The following is a 15,316-nucleotide window of genomic DNA, read 5'->3' on the forward strand; positions in this document are numbered from 1 at the left end:
GCGGTCACACAAGACACTGAGTTCAGCGCAACCTTGTGGTTTTATGTGACATGACAATGAACAGTTTTCAATGCCTTTGTACAACGACAACATGTGACTATCGAGCTCCATAATTTCATATTTGTATTTACGATATTAAATTAAATATATGGACTATATTAGGTGATATAAATTTACTAAAAATCGACCTGTGCGTTTCTTTTTTTGAAGAGTGTATATACATGTATACATATAAACATTTCCAGTATTGACCAGTACTTAATATAACTGTATTTATTGTACACATTCTAACAATGATGACTTAATTATTTTTATTAATTATTGATTGACTAGTATTTGTAAGGGTTTAAAACTACCTTCCTGATCAGTATTAAATACCTCCCATACCTTCGTGAACATGTGAGTTAAAAGACCATGACGTTTTAAAGGCGTCTTATTTAAAAGAAACTAATTTGTCTTTTTGCCTTTCGTCTGTTTTAATTAATGATCGAAAGACTCGTTCACCATACATATTTAGCCACTAAGATTTGCCACTGTAAATAGATTGAATAACATCGGTGATATACAACTAGAAATACTTGGACAGTTCATTAGAATGTGTTCAACTCGAATTAAGGTCATCGTGACCTTCTTGCAGGGAAGCGCTCTGGTTCACTAACCGTGGATAATGGCTGTGCGCGGAATCTTGTATACTTGACATGGGCTGATTGATTCTACTGCTTAGCCCTGTTTGTGAATAAGAAGTTGCTGTTACTATGTATTGCAGGTATACGAACCAGGAAGTACATGATACTGTAGTCACTTTGACGGGAATATCGAACAGACTTTTGATATTTTAGGAATAATACAATATGTCAGTTAAACGATATCGAATGTGAAACAGTTGACATATTGGGAATAGATGTTTATGGAGTGTTTGTCGGACGTCAGCGGGTACTCATCATGGCGATAGGCGGGTACTTGGGCATATGCCTCTGTCTAGCTGTCATAGCAGGTAAGTGTGAGCCACGCGGGAAGAATGTGATAGCATCATCCTTGTAGTCACACCTACCTATGTTATCCCACCCATGTATGCCCTTGTTGTTACTGCTAATCCTCTACTGTTAATCCTCCACTTGCTGTATATATTCTGCACTATGTCCCTCATTCAGTCTTGCTTGACAACGGTATAAGGATCTATACCGAAACGTCGCTTTTTACAGTATTAAAGAAGTTGTTATCCATAAAATTGTGTCTATCTTGACGCGGGAAGAAGCCTAAAGAAATTTTCATGTGGGGGTAGTGCGTGAGTAGTGGGGTCAGATTTGGTGTGTGTGTGTGTGTGTGTGTGTGTGCTCGTGACTGATGGGGAATATGTTTGTGTGGGTCAAGGTCGCTTGTGTCAGTGTGAAGAGAAAGACATGATAGGTGGGTTGTTTTGTAGTAGTGTGTAGTGTGTGTTCGTTTGTGTGTGAATCTTAATAAATTATGAAAAAAATAAATAAACATAAAACAAATAATCTGAAATTGTGTGTGTTTGGTTGGGTATGTGTGTGTGTGGAGGGGGGAGGGGGGTGTTCGCTGATGTAAGTGGGTACAGTCACAATATGTCGTGTGGATGTGTAGGTGGTTCGGTGTAAGGCGAGCACTAAAAAGAGTCTTGTAACCTATTAAAACCATACACAACGAATTGAATCTGCTTTCAGAGAAAGAGCGGTAGTAAACTAATTTAGTTCAACCGCCGATGAAATTTTGGTGAAAGCAGTTGGCAAGATTGCGATGAAATGAAATACTGTACTGTGTGTGCTATACAGCCATTGCAGCTTGGAGCAGCACATAACTGTGCTCCAATTTACATACGTGAGAGCAACAAAGAATGCCATGAAAGAAATATACGACATGCCAGGCCGATATGTATCTAGTCCACACACCTATATGTCGTAGGTATACAAATGAATATAAATAGATTGAATAACGCAGGGGAGAGAAAAAACGTTCATGGGCCTTCTAAAGCTAATACATCTGTACGAATCGCAAACTTAAACACACCGACCCACAACTCTGTTTATGTAAGCTTAGTTTACAGCTGTACACACAAAGAGAAATACAAAAATACAATGTAGTACTTAAGTGTTTTAAATAAAAGCGACAAAACCCGTTCCATATTCATAAGAAATCTCGGCTAAGAAGTCGATTGTACAATAACAAATGCAATACCTTCAGACATAGTGTATTCGAAGGGCGTCCTTTTTCTCTTCTTCTTCTTTCTATTGCTCAAAATGTAAATGGATCAGCATTCAATGCTTAAGTAAGGTTTTCAAAACGTTTTCTGGTAGATATGTTCAGAACATTTCCAAATTTGACGCATCAGTGAAAAAAAATGTCAGATGCAATTCACTATTTTGACTTGTACCACATGTTCCCGTGATTGTTCAGGTGAACAGTTGACTTTCCTTTGCATGTATTTGTGACGGGTGCCACCGATGGAGGTCACCTTTTGGCGAACACATGGTATCGTCACTAATTGGTAGTGATTCATCGACACATGTTTATGAAATAGTAGGGATCTCTGCTTTGTACAATAATTATGGAAATGGCTTTGTCGCTATTATTTATGTTGCAAGACTCCTCATGTTTGCATTGTATTGTGCACATGGAAAACGGCTTCTATCTGTACATATCTACTGTAATTTATGATAACCCGGGTTAAAATTGCTCTTCGGCAACGCATGCTTGTCATAAGAAACGACTGACGGGATCGGGTGGCCAGGCTCACTGACTTGGTTAATGCATGTCATCGTATTCCAATTGCGTGATGTCAATCACTGGTCATTGACTGGTCAAGACAAGATTATTTACAGACCGCCGTCATATAGCTGGAACATTTCTGAATGCAAACACACGTGATGGTTGATAGTTGTGTCTAAAACATGTATCGTTTGTTATGTTCAATAACCTCACCTCTGAGATGAATCGGTCCTTGTTTTTCGGTGTGAACCACTGGGCTACCCCACCTCTCAGATGAATCGGTCCCTGTTTTTCGGTGTGAACCGCCGGACTACCCCACCTCTCAGATGAATCGGTCCCTGTTTTTCGGTGTGAACCGCCGGACTACCCCACCTCTCAAATGAATCGATCCTTGTTTTTCGATGTGAACCGCCGGACTACCCCACCTCTCAGATGAATCGATCCCTGTTTTTCGGTGTGAACCCCCGGACTACCCCACCTCTCAGATGAATCGATCCCTGTGTTTCGGTGTGAACCACCGGGCTACCCCACCTCTCAGATGAATCGATCCCTGTGTTTCGGTGTGAACCACCGGACAACCCCACCTCTCAGATGAATCGATCCCTGTGTTTCGGTGTGAACCACCGGACAACCCCACCTCTCAGATGAATCGATCCCTGTGTTTGGGTGTGAACCACCGGACAACCCCACCTCTCAGATGAATCGATCCCTGTGTTTCGGTGTGAACCGCCGGACAACCCCACCTCTCAGATGAATCGATCCCTGTGTTTTGGTGTGAACCGCCGGACTACCCCACCTCTCAGATGAATCGATCCCTGTGTTTCGGTGTGAACCACCGGACAACCCCACCTCTCAGATGAATCGATCCCTGTGTTTCGGTGTGAACCACCGGGCTACCCCACCTCTCAGATGAATCGATCCCTGTGTTTCGGTGTGAACCACCGGACAACCCCACCTCTCAGATGAATCGATCCCTGTTTTTTCGGTGTGAACCCCCGGACTACCCCACCTCTCAGATGAATCGATCCCTGTGTTTCGGTGTGAACCACCGGACAACCCCACCTCTCAGATGAATCGATCCCTGTTTTTCGGTGTGAACCCCCGGACTACCCCACCTCTCAGATGAATCGATCCCTGTTTTTCGCTGTGAACCCCCGGACTACCCCACCTCTCAGATGAATCGATCCCTGTTTTTCGGTGTGAACCGCCGGACTACCCCACCTCTCAGATGAATCGATCCCTGTGTTTCGGTGTGAACCACCGGACAACCCCACCTCTCAGATGAATCGATCCCTGTGTTTCGGTGTGAACCACCGGACAACCCCACCTCTCAGATGAATCGATCCCTGTTTTTCGGTGTGAACCCCCGGACTACCCCACCTCTCAGATGAATCGATCCCTGTTTTTCGCTGTGAACCCCCGGACTACCCCACCTCTCAGATGAATCGATCCCTGTTTTTCGGTGTGAACCGCCGGACTACCCCACCTCTCAGATGAATCGATCCCTGTGTTTCGGTGTGAACCACCGGACAACCCCACCTCTCAGATGAATCGATCCCTGTGTTTCGGTGTGAACCACCGGACAACCCCACCTCTCAGATGAATCGGTCCCTGTTTTTTCGGTGTGAACCACAGGGCTACCCCACCTCTCAGATGAATCGATCCTTGTTTTTCGGTGTGAACCGCCGGGCTACCCCAACTCTCAGATGAATCGATCCCTGTTTTTTCGGTGTGAACCACCGGGCTACCCCACCTCTCAGATGATTCGATCCCTGTTTTTCGGTGTGAACCACCGGACAACCCCACCTCTCAGATGAATCGGTCCCTGTTTTTTCGGTGTGAACCACCGGGCTACCCCACCTCTCAGATGAATCGATCCTTGTTTTTCGGTGTGAACCGCCGGGCTACCCCACCTCTCAGATGAATCGGTCCCTGTTTTTTCGGTGTGAACCACCGGGCTACCCCACCTCTCAGATGAATCGATCCCTGTTTTTCGGTGTGAACCACCGGGCTACCCCACCTCTCAGATGAATCGATCCCTGTTTTTCGGTGTGAACCGCCGGACTACCCCACCTCTCAGACAAATGAAGACGGTTGTTTGAAATGGTTTGAAGTGTGTCACGTTTTTTGCAGTATCAAAGGGTGCGAATCTTGACTGTGACTTTGAGACCAACTTCTGTCAATGGACACATGGATCATCTGTAAGGCAATGGAAGAGACACCTTTTGGCCACTTTAACACCGGGAACAGGGCCAGACACTGGTCACACCACGCAAGGAAGAGAGGGTAAGAAAAGTAGTAGCAGATAACCCTATTTATGGAAAATCTGGTGATCGTTCCCAGTGAACACAGGTCAAAAAGCCCGATTTTACACCATTACAACAGACGCAAATACAATAGGAAATGTACGCAAGGTAAGATGGTTCATATATGTTTCTATATTTTCACATATCAAAATGCCTTTGACGTCAATGCTCATATATCCTCATTAAGGCGCTAAGCATCGCATCTGGCAAAGCTACATTATGCCGCTGACACGTTCCCGTTAGGTCGCAGTTTAAACACTTCCCTTAATTGTTCTTCAAACACGATACACAATAAAAGTAACAAAGAGAAATATGCTTACATGAAAAACATAAACATATTTTTTAACATAATGTTTGCAAGAAGAACATCAACATAAAAATGCCTATGTGAACACATTTTAAGTATATACACATAAATACAAAAATACACAAGTACTAATACACATGAAAGCCTACATATATATATAATTACACAAACATATGTGTATAACGCTGAGTAACGCCCAGATGTTTGTGTGAGATAGATGCGCTAAGAGCGGTATTATTATAAAGGATATCTGCAGAGCGACTTTTACAATGAGTGAACAATATAGATGTTGTTTGTCCTGGTCAAACTTAACTAGGCATCTATTGGCCCAGGTATTGAGAAGCTCTAGATCACTGTTCAATCTGTGTTCTATCATTTGTATGTGAAATGATGATGTGCCATCGGAAGTATCGTTTGCGAAAAAACGAGTATATTTCATTTGGTTATCAGCGAGATCGTTGACGTAGACTAAAAACAAGAAGGGACCTAAGACTGAGCCCTGGGGGACACCGGCTTTGGTGAATTTCAAAGATGGAAAGCTGCCATTTACAAAAACCTTTTGCCTCTGATGTCTAATATTGTCTTCTTTAGAACCAAAGTAATGGCTTGCCCGTTATACCGTAATATTTTAGTTCATGAAGTTACTCTTTATGCCAAACTCTGACAAATGCTTTCGATACATCACTGAATACCATATAATAATATTTATGCTTGTCAACAGATGAGTCAATATCATTATATATTTCAGTTAACTGGGAAGTATTGCAATATCCTGGTACAATTGATGCCGGATTGATATTTTTACAGGAGACTATTCATATTGAAATAATTATATAAGCGTTTAATAAAGACTAATCTCTCCTGTAGGTTTCCAAGAATTGATAACAGGCTAATTGGTCTGTAGTTTAAAGATAGTGCTTTGTCACCTTTCTTGTATAATAGATGACGTGAACGAGAATTGCTTCTTTTCATGATCGATACATAATGGGATGGCAATCGATACATAATGGGATGGCAATATTGTCAGCCAAGGGTTTTAAAAGTCTAGGATTTATATATTTTTGCGTTATATGTTATGTATGTTAGACCGCTTGTATGTTTACTAACTAATACAACAATTTATAATTATATGCACCATATATTGTTTTAATTTATATCAAATTCAGGGTTCAATGGAGTGGCAAGTAGTATGTTTTTATGCCAAAACAATATCTGTGAAGCTCGTCATGTACCATGAAGCTAGGGTAAACGGTCGTAGGCCAGTCGACAACTTAATACACTTAAGATGTACTTTTTCCTGTAATTTTAATATTCTCATAACCACAGGTTTTACAGCTATGAAAGGAATTGGTAAAACTATAGTGTCATTTCGGCGACGAAACATTTCTGTGTGTACTTAATAGTGCAAACATTACCTTATGTGCGTGGTTGGTTAATGTTTTATTGATATATATATATATATATTCAGTCTTCTGTTTGGATGAAAATTCATTATCATGATTGTATTCTCTAGATAATCTCAGTTCCGAGATATAATTTGTTTACTTTAAGACGCTGGGCCGGAGTGAAAAGTATTGTTTCAGCTTCAGTAATATTAACCTCGAGTCGAGAAATGAATTCGTTTTCAAGCATTTTCGGGAACAGATCTTAGTCTTTCTTCCGAAAACTTGATACACGCCCCCCCACCCCCCCCCCCCCCCCCCCCCCCACCCTCCCACACACACACACACACTCGTTTCTCCATTATATACCCACTCACTTACTCACAATACTACACACACATCTTTAATAACATTGAAAATACATACACAAACTATAATCAAATGCCAAACTTTTCAATGGAAACGTGTTTCATAATTGTTCTCCAGATTACTACATTTATCTACATGCGGGGGAGAGAACAGTTGAAAACGGCTTAATTGAAAGTGGAAAATGCGTCCTGTTGAGTCCGGCTTTTAACACAACTTCAAGTGGAGGCTGTTTCCGGTTCTGGTACCACATGAAAGGACTGGGGATCGGTAACCTCTCTGCAGCAGTGGTAGAAGGTTCATCATCTGTTAGTGAATGGTCCAAGACAGGACAACAGGGAGCGGATTGGAAATGTGCTCATTTCCCCCTTGAACAAGGAAAGGAAGATCTCCAGGTTTGTGTTTAATGTTATCTTTAAGTCTCATTAAGATTTTGTGGTATCAGTGAAGACAGTACTGAGTAATGGGTTTAAGAAGTTGAAATCAGTGAGTCATTGCTCTTGCTCGTTGTTTCCTTGCTCAAAGGGGTATCTCATTAATCAGACCCCCATAGGGGTTTCGGATCGGAATAGGTTCCAGGCGTCACATGCTTTCACAAGAGTTGTCCAAAAAGGACATCGGGTGAACAGACTGGAACTAGGCTGTCACCGTATTCTTATGACGTGAATCATTACACATACTCATGACCTCTGTCATATACATGTTGCTGAAATAGTGCTGACGGCCATGTTAAATATTATTATCTCATGCAACATCCATGCATATATCTGTAAGATCCGTGTCAAGATGAATGTCCATGTGATTTGTGTAAATGTAAGAGACGCGTGTATGTAACATATGTGTAAATGGAAGATCCGTGTGTATGTAAGATCCATGTCTATGTAAGATCTGTGTAACTGTAAGATCTGTCTAAATGTAAGATATTCATATCCACGTCAATGTAAAATCGGCCGTGTAAGATCAATGTCCATGTACGATCCGTGTCAATGTAAGATCCGTGTCTATGTAAGATAAATGTCCATGTACGATCCATGTGAATGTAAGATCCGTGTCTATGTGAGATCAATGTCCATGTACGATCCATGTCAATGTAAGATCCGTGTCTATGTACGATCAATGTCCCTTTACGATCCGTGTCAATGTAAGATCCGTGTCTATGTACGATCAATGTCCATGTACGATCCGTGTCAATGTAAGATCCGTGTCTATGTACGATCAATGTCAATGTAAGATCCGTGTCAATGTACGATCAATGTCCATGCACGATCCGTGTCATAGTAAGATCCGTGTCACTGTAAGATCGATGTCCATGTAAGATTCATGACTATTTAAGATGCTTGACCATTGTGATAATGCGTAAAATTGTAGATCCACAGTTACAAGTAAACCGATTTCACAATCGTGCTGGGGGCACGGCTGGCCCAGTCGTCTAAGGCGCCGCGATTTGCGTGCCTCGGGCACGCCAGAAACCTATGATTGTGGGTTCGAATCCCGGTTCGCCCCGATTATGTTTCTAGGTTTGTCAGCACCATACCCGTGCTCGTTGGTTTCACCGAAGTGGTAAACGTCTGAGACCTGCATCACTTCGGGCTTTCCTCCCACATTAAGTTGACACTCCGCGATATAACCGTAATACTGTTGAAAGCGCCGTTAAACCCAACTCATTCCCTCACTCACAATTGTGCTATCTGTACAGGATCAATTACCTCTTGGTAAATTGTGGTTGCAGTAGCGGGTTTCAAATCTCATTCTGTTGTACCGGTTTGTTATTATTCTATACCGGACAGATCGAGATGACAGCATGGACGGGTGTTAACCCAGTTGGGGACATCGCACTGGACGATTTCAAATTCTTTGAGAGCAACTGTAACGGAATAACTGATGGTAAGCACACCACGCCATCTGACCTGAGCTCCTGTTGAAACTTCCCTTATGTAACGAGTACCCCTCTTGTGGCCAATAATAAACTAAGGGACAAACTTAACAGAACAAAATGTACATACTTTTATGTCGAGTTCTTTTTGAAAGTCACCCAACAGAAGCAATTGTGTCGTTAAGTTGTATCAGTAACATACATGCCATAGCAATGTCAATGAAATCAGAGTAATACGTCATGAAACCGCGGTCATAATAATATCACATTAATAGAAATGTCACCGTTTTCTCAATGATATTGTAGTAGTACAACAAGTCTACATGGTCTAAATGATATCACAGCAATACAACATGTCACCCCGTCTGAATGACGGTACTAGTAATACAACATGTCACAGTAATACAATATGTCACCTCTGTCTGAATGCTATCGCAGTAATACAACATGTCACCGCTATCTGAATGTTATCGCAGCAATACAACATGTCACCGCTATCTGAATGTTATCACAGTAATACAACACGTCACCTCTGTCTGAATGTTATCACACTAATACAACATGTCACCTCTGTCTGAATGACATCACAGTAATACAACATGTCACCTCTGTCTGAATGTTATCACAGTAATACAACATGTCACCTCTGTCTGAATGACATCACAGTAATACAACATGTCACCTCTGTCTGAATGTTATCACAGTAATACAACATGTCACCTCTGTCTGAATGACATACCAGTAATACAACATGTCACCTCTGTCTGAATGTTATCACAGTAATACAAAATGTTGCCGCTGTCTGAATGACATCACAGTAATACAACATGTCACCTCTGTCTGAATGACATCACAGTAATACAACATGTCACCTCTGTCTGAATGACATCACAGTTATACAACATGTCACCTCTGTCTGAATGTTATCACAGTAATACAACATTTCACCGCGGGCTTAATGCTGTTATCACGGTTAAACTAACATGATATGACACGAAGATCAACTCTTAGTCAGCAAGCAGGTCCATATTAAATCAGGCCTGGGCATCCGATGCGCAGGCCCTTATTACGGCTTCTACAAATGGACAGTTCTATCCCATAAGCTCTTCAGCATTGTTGCTTGAAAACTTGTTGCACATAGATCTATGATATTCAACTTGCCCTAAACATGGCATGGCACAAACAACCTTTTCTTTTTTTATTACGCTGAAAGTATGCGGTAACATCACAGCAACGCCGTCTTCTACGCCACCAACACAGTCATCCACACCAGACGAGCAATCGTCTAACTCTACCACAGAAGGTGTCGTGACAACAACGCCAGCGGAAGACGGTTCGTGTACAGTGTTACTTGCGATCCTAACCTTAATAGAATATAGTCGATGTTAAAACGTGTTTCTTAACTTTTTCAATAGGGGTAATAAGGTGGATACATGTGAATACTAGGATTTTACTGTACAAAATTCGGTACGATTATGCACGGGAAAGCAAGCCAGTAACAGAAAGCTTCAATTCATGGAGTATTGTGATGTCATCACAAAAATATGTTACCATACGTGAAAAACAACTGGATTCTCTTCACTTGATAGCTATTTTTCTTAATTAAACCAAATAAACTGCGGGGAAAAAAATGTATACACCCATGTTTGATGGTGCCTAAAATGAAACAAACAAGAAATGTTATTCGATGATGATGTATTTGATGCGGGTATCACAGTTTTGGACCTTAGGTTTGCAGTGTTTCGGCGACTGTTTCAGCCTAGCAAACGTTTGATAACGTGTCCATGCTACAAACAGGCCAATAATGTCACAAAAACCCATGCAAGCTCTATGTATGATATTGAAATGTAAAATATGATGGAAAATGGAATAAATACTTAAAAGAAAAGAAACAAAAAACCCTCCAAATCAAAACCTTTTGATAACGTTTGTTATTTGTCGGTCACATACAGTGTTCAAGTGAATACTTTCTTTAGCCCAGCAGTTTAATTTAACCTGTAATCTTCTGTTGGACACTAGTTTCGCTCAAATCAAACCTTCCAACAATCGCGACCTCAGCCATATCTTATAGGAGATCGCCACAAGACCTGGAAGTGTCTTAGTTGCAGAACTATAACGTACACATAGCGTATGTACAAATAGTCTGCAAAATCAATATAAAGAAGGTTAGATAGTCATGAAGCAAATATGTTAAGTTTTCTGTAACGTTTCAGAAATGGCTGTGTACAAACACGCATTTAACTTTAAATGTTAACATCTAACGTGTAATAATGTGTGTATTGTCGTTGCATTATGTACAAAGAAATTACATCAATATTTTGTGTAAAAAATGTACCTGTTCCAATAGTTAGTCTTCTTGTCTGCAAAGAATTTCACTCAATCTAATTTCAGATATCACGATGACGATTGTGTATATCTCAATAGCACCTGTCGCTTTGCTCATTATCGTGTCTGTTGTGGCATTCGTTCGCTACAAATGTGCAAAGTAAGTAATAACCATGTCAAGTCTTTACACGTTGATTTACAGGTAATCATACCTAGATTTACAGGTAATCATACCTACATTTTCAGGTAATCATACCTAGATTTACAGGTAATCATACATAAATTGACAGGTAATCATACATTGATTCACAGGTAATCATACATTGATTTACTGGTGGCAGCTATAGTATATATTTTTATCTTTTTTTTTGTTTAGATTTTTTCGATATTACATCATGGTTCCACGTGTTTAGAAACAACAATAGTGTAGAGTGCTCCATGAACTGGTTATCATTGTGATGAACTTGATTCCAACGGCATTCGTCCGGTACGGGGAGTTAACGGTTCCGGTCAAGGGTTTTTACTGCATGTAGATGAAGATGTTCGAGATATTTATGTTTCACTGGACAAGAATTATTGTTGACAATTTTTGAATACGAATCCTTGATCCCACAGGTCGAATCCCATTGAGAACAACAATTTCATCTGGCCAAACAACAACAACCCCACTGAACCAGATATTGATAACTATGATAATCTGCAAGATGTGTACGCTGAGTTGGATGAATCAAAGATGGACAAAGATGGACGCGTCATCTCAAGCAGTACCAATGAGGGCCATACACCACAATTATCCTCCACTACAGGAAACCACTACGAACAAATGCATCGGCGACATCCAGCGTCTTCCAGCCGGACTGAGATGAGCAATGGTATCACTGGACCTTATATGACGATGGAAACAAGAGACGAGGATGATTTACCTGGAGATGGTGACTACCTAGTTAGTATTCCCGGTCCTAATGAGTTACAAACAGGAAGTGGTAAAGGGGATGAAGAGGACGTGGCAAAGGCTCCTGGGAAAGAAGAAGATTCTTCAGAAGCATCTTACCATAATGGCCATGGTGATCTCGCTGAAGATGGGAAGAAATTGCCCCCTGTTCAATGTGGGCGAACGGCGTCATATATCTCGCCTGTGTTTGAAAATATTTGAAAGCATGTCAAACGTTACTAAGACAGAATTTCAGTTATATAACGGCGTGTCAGTTTAGTGAGGGTTGAAAGATCAAAGGTACGAAGATGACGTTCACCGTTTAAGTGAACTATAAGGGTATGGTTGCTCTCGGACCAAGAAAAATAACAGGACAAACTCAGAACTCGAATGCACAACTGACAGTGGGACAGAAACTTGAAACTTGAAACAACAAATTGAGACAACGTGGACACTGGTCCGCCGTTATGATAAATGAAATGAACACTTAAGATAGCATACTATTATTGTTTATATGTTTACGATAGTGAGTGCTGGTGTATTGACACGGCCATATTTGAACATATTCTAAATGTTACTTTTTAATGAAAGAATGCAAATAGGCTATACCTGCACGTCAGAGGACATGGATAATAGTTCTTGATCGCCATGTTGTTCAAATCAGCACAATGCACGGTATGCCCGTTATTTATTAGACTAATTAGGGACCAACCATTTAATAAACTGGGAAGAAGATGGGTGTAGGTCGGGATGGGGTCAACATTACACTTTGTTCCGAACATCAAGGATGTAAAACCTGAGTTTTTTTCAAGATAGTCACACGCCCCACCCTCAGAATATCAAATGATCTGCCCCTTCGCGAGAATTCAGACACTGTACGAATGTGTTCGGTTCTATCCTTTAAGTTTTATTTTTGTTAGTTTAAATCTTCTCTGCAGAATAGAAAATCCCTGAGGATTTGACCAGTACGCAGGAGCAAACACATTTCTACTTGGCTGCGCCTTCGAGCATAAATGAACCATAACTTAAGATACACGTTTTATATACACAATAATGGAAATGTTGCGGGTTTTTTATCTATTAGAATGTTAATTTATCACGTGGTCATCTTTTTTATTTGACTAATTTTAAAGATAGTGTCAAATCGATTGAATTAATTTCTTTTCGGTATACGTTTTATATATTTGAAAGATGTTAATATATAATTAAAATGTGTTAATCGGAAATTAGCACTTAAACATTATGGACTAAACACGTTAAATAGACCCATATATGATACATTAGTGACTTAATGTTGAGTGGGACCAAACTTAGATTTGACGTTGCTATCGATCACGATCAGGTCCCTTTTACTCCAGGTTCCGTATCATATTAGAAGGCCGCAGATACGTATTTTAGAAAGTACTGATTTCTTTATTTGTATACATATTTTTAGGACTAGCTTCATAACACCATACCTTTATTACAATCTCTATTGATATGCTGGTTACTTACCTCTGGCAAGGACGTGTTTCATATATCGGGTGGTCAGGCTCACTGTCTTGGTTGACGCATGTGGTCCGACGCATGTCATCGTGTCCCAATTGCGTGGATCGATGCTCATGATGTCAATCACTGGATTGTCTGGTCCAGACTCTATTATTTACAGACCGCCGTCATATAGCTGGAATATCGCTGAGTGCGGCGTTAAAAAACAAACAAACATCAGTGGTCCGTAAACTGAGTGAATGAGTGAGTGAGTGATTGAGTCAGTTGGGTTAAACGCCTCTTTGAACAATATTCCAGCCATGCCACGGTGTTTCAGCATGATGTGCGAGGAACGCCCGAAGTGATGTTGACGTTTAATACTTTGATGAATGAGTGCGTGAGTTGGGTTTAACGCCGCTTTTAACAGTATTACAGTTATATCATGACGTGTCAGCTTAATGTGGGAGGAAAGCTCGAAGTGATGCAGGTCTCAGACGTTTACTACTTCGGTGAAACCCACGAGCACGGGTATGGTGCTGACAAACCTAGAAACATAATCGGGGCGAACCTGGATTCGAGCCCACAATCATAGGATTCCGGCGTGCCCAAGGGAAGCAACCCATCACAGCGAATCGCCTAACCTAATACCTAAATGCTCATTATTGGACCCGAGAAATCCTTTAGCTTATACAGGAATCACCTTGACAACCGCAATATACAAACTATATTGCAGTGTTCTTAATTGGAGGCTACAAATTTGGACATAATATAACAATATTCTTCACGACGCTCAAAATGGTTTCAGGAGGAATAGATCAACCGTAGACCATGTATCGTCACTGTCATCAGTTATAGAAACTAGAAAACCGAAAAGGTTGTCCTCTTATGTTGCCTTAATAGACTTACAGAAAGAATTATGTAGTTAATGTTTTATACTGCTTTAATATACTGTTTATTTACCATTTATATTACCGTCTCTCATAATTCTTCAAGTATGGTTCTGTAAGTATTTTTACAAATTTTGTTTGTAATAATCATGCCTTTTAAATGTTTGTACAGAAGTGAGACGGAAATAAACTATTGTCTGTCTGTCTGTGTGTATGTACATGATGTACACTGATGACTGGCAGTCAGAAATGGTTTTTTTTCAGTGTCAATGCCTAATAGTAACAATTATACACAAGGCATTAACTTCAGTTTCTAGTTGTGAACAGTACTCAAGTAAATGTATGAAGCGTACATAAAGGTTTTTACAAGGGACATAACTCGACATACATGCAATGTTACATGTTGAAAACGTTTAAAGTAATTAACAACAGATGTGATTTTACATTGCTGCTAAGGTCTTGTTGAGATTTGTGAGGACGAACAATATATGGAAAACACTTCGCACAATAAATAGTTTTTACAATGAAACATAATATGATACTCATCCTCGATTTCACTACATACACAATCAGACTCCTGTACAACAGATCCTCTTAGGTTTATTATTTTTTAATTGTAGAAAGATATTCTGAACTTAAACAGTGCCCTTGTTAAAGGGACACCTTCTAATTGTAATACCGTATTCGACGTAATAAGAGCCCCGCTCTAATAAGCGCCCACAGCGATATTTGCTAATATATTGGC

At 40.5% G+C, this 15,316-nt stretch overlaps 1 protein-coding gene across 1 annotated transcript; it reads left to right on the forward strand.

Annotated features, from left to right (window-relative positions):
• The first annotated feature begins 693 nt into the window (after positions 1-693).
• LOC139478666 (neuropilin-1-like) lies at positions 694-14,747 on the forward strand. The gene is made up of 7 exons (XM_071261230.1): positions 694-994; positions 4,861-5,013; positions 7,209-7,483; positions 8,876-8,972; positions 10,175-10,294; positions 11,353-11,446; positions 11,902-14,747. The coding sequence occupies exons 1-7, from the start codon at positions 943-945 to the stop codon at positions 12,437-12,439; spliced, it is 1,329 nt and encodes a 442-aa protein (XP_071117331.1). The 5' UTR covers positions 694-942; the 3' UTR covers positions 12,440-14,747.
• The last annotated feature ends 569 nt before the right edge of the window (positions 14,748-15,316 follow it).

The sequence above is a fragment of the Haliotis cracherodii genome, unplaced genomic scaffold, assembly GCF_022045235.1.
Source record: "Haliotis cracherodii isolate W230 unplaced genomic scaffold, xgHalCrac1.p SCAF_4, whole genome shotgun sequence".
NCBI lineage: Eukaryota > Metazoa > Mollusca > Gastropoda > Lepetellida > Haliotidae > Haliotis > Haliotis cracherodii.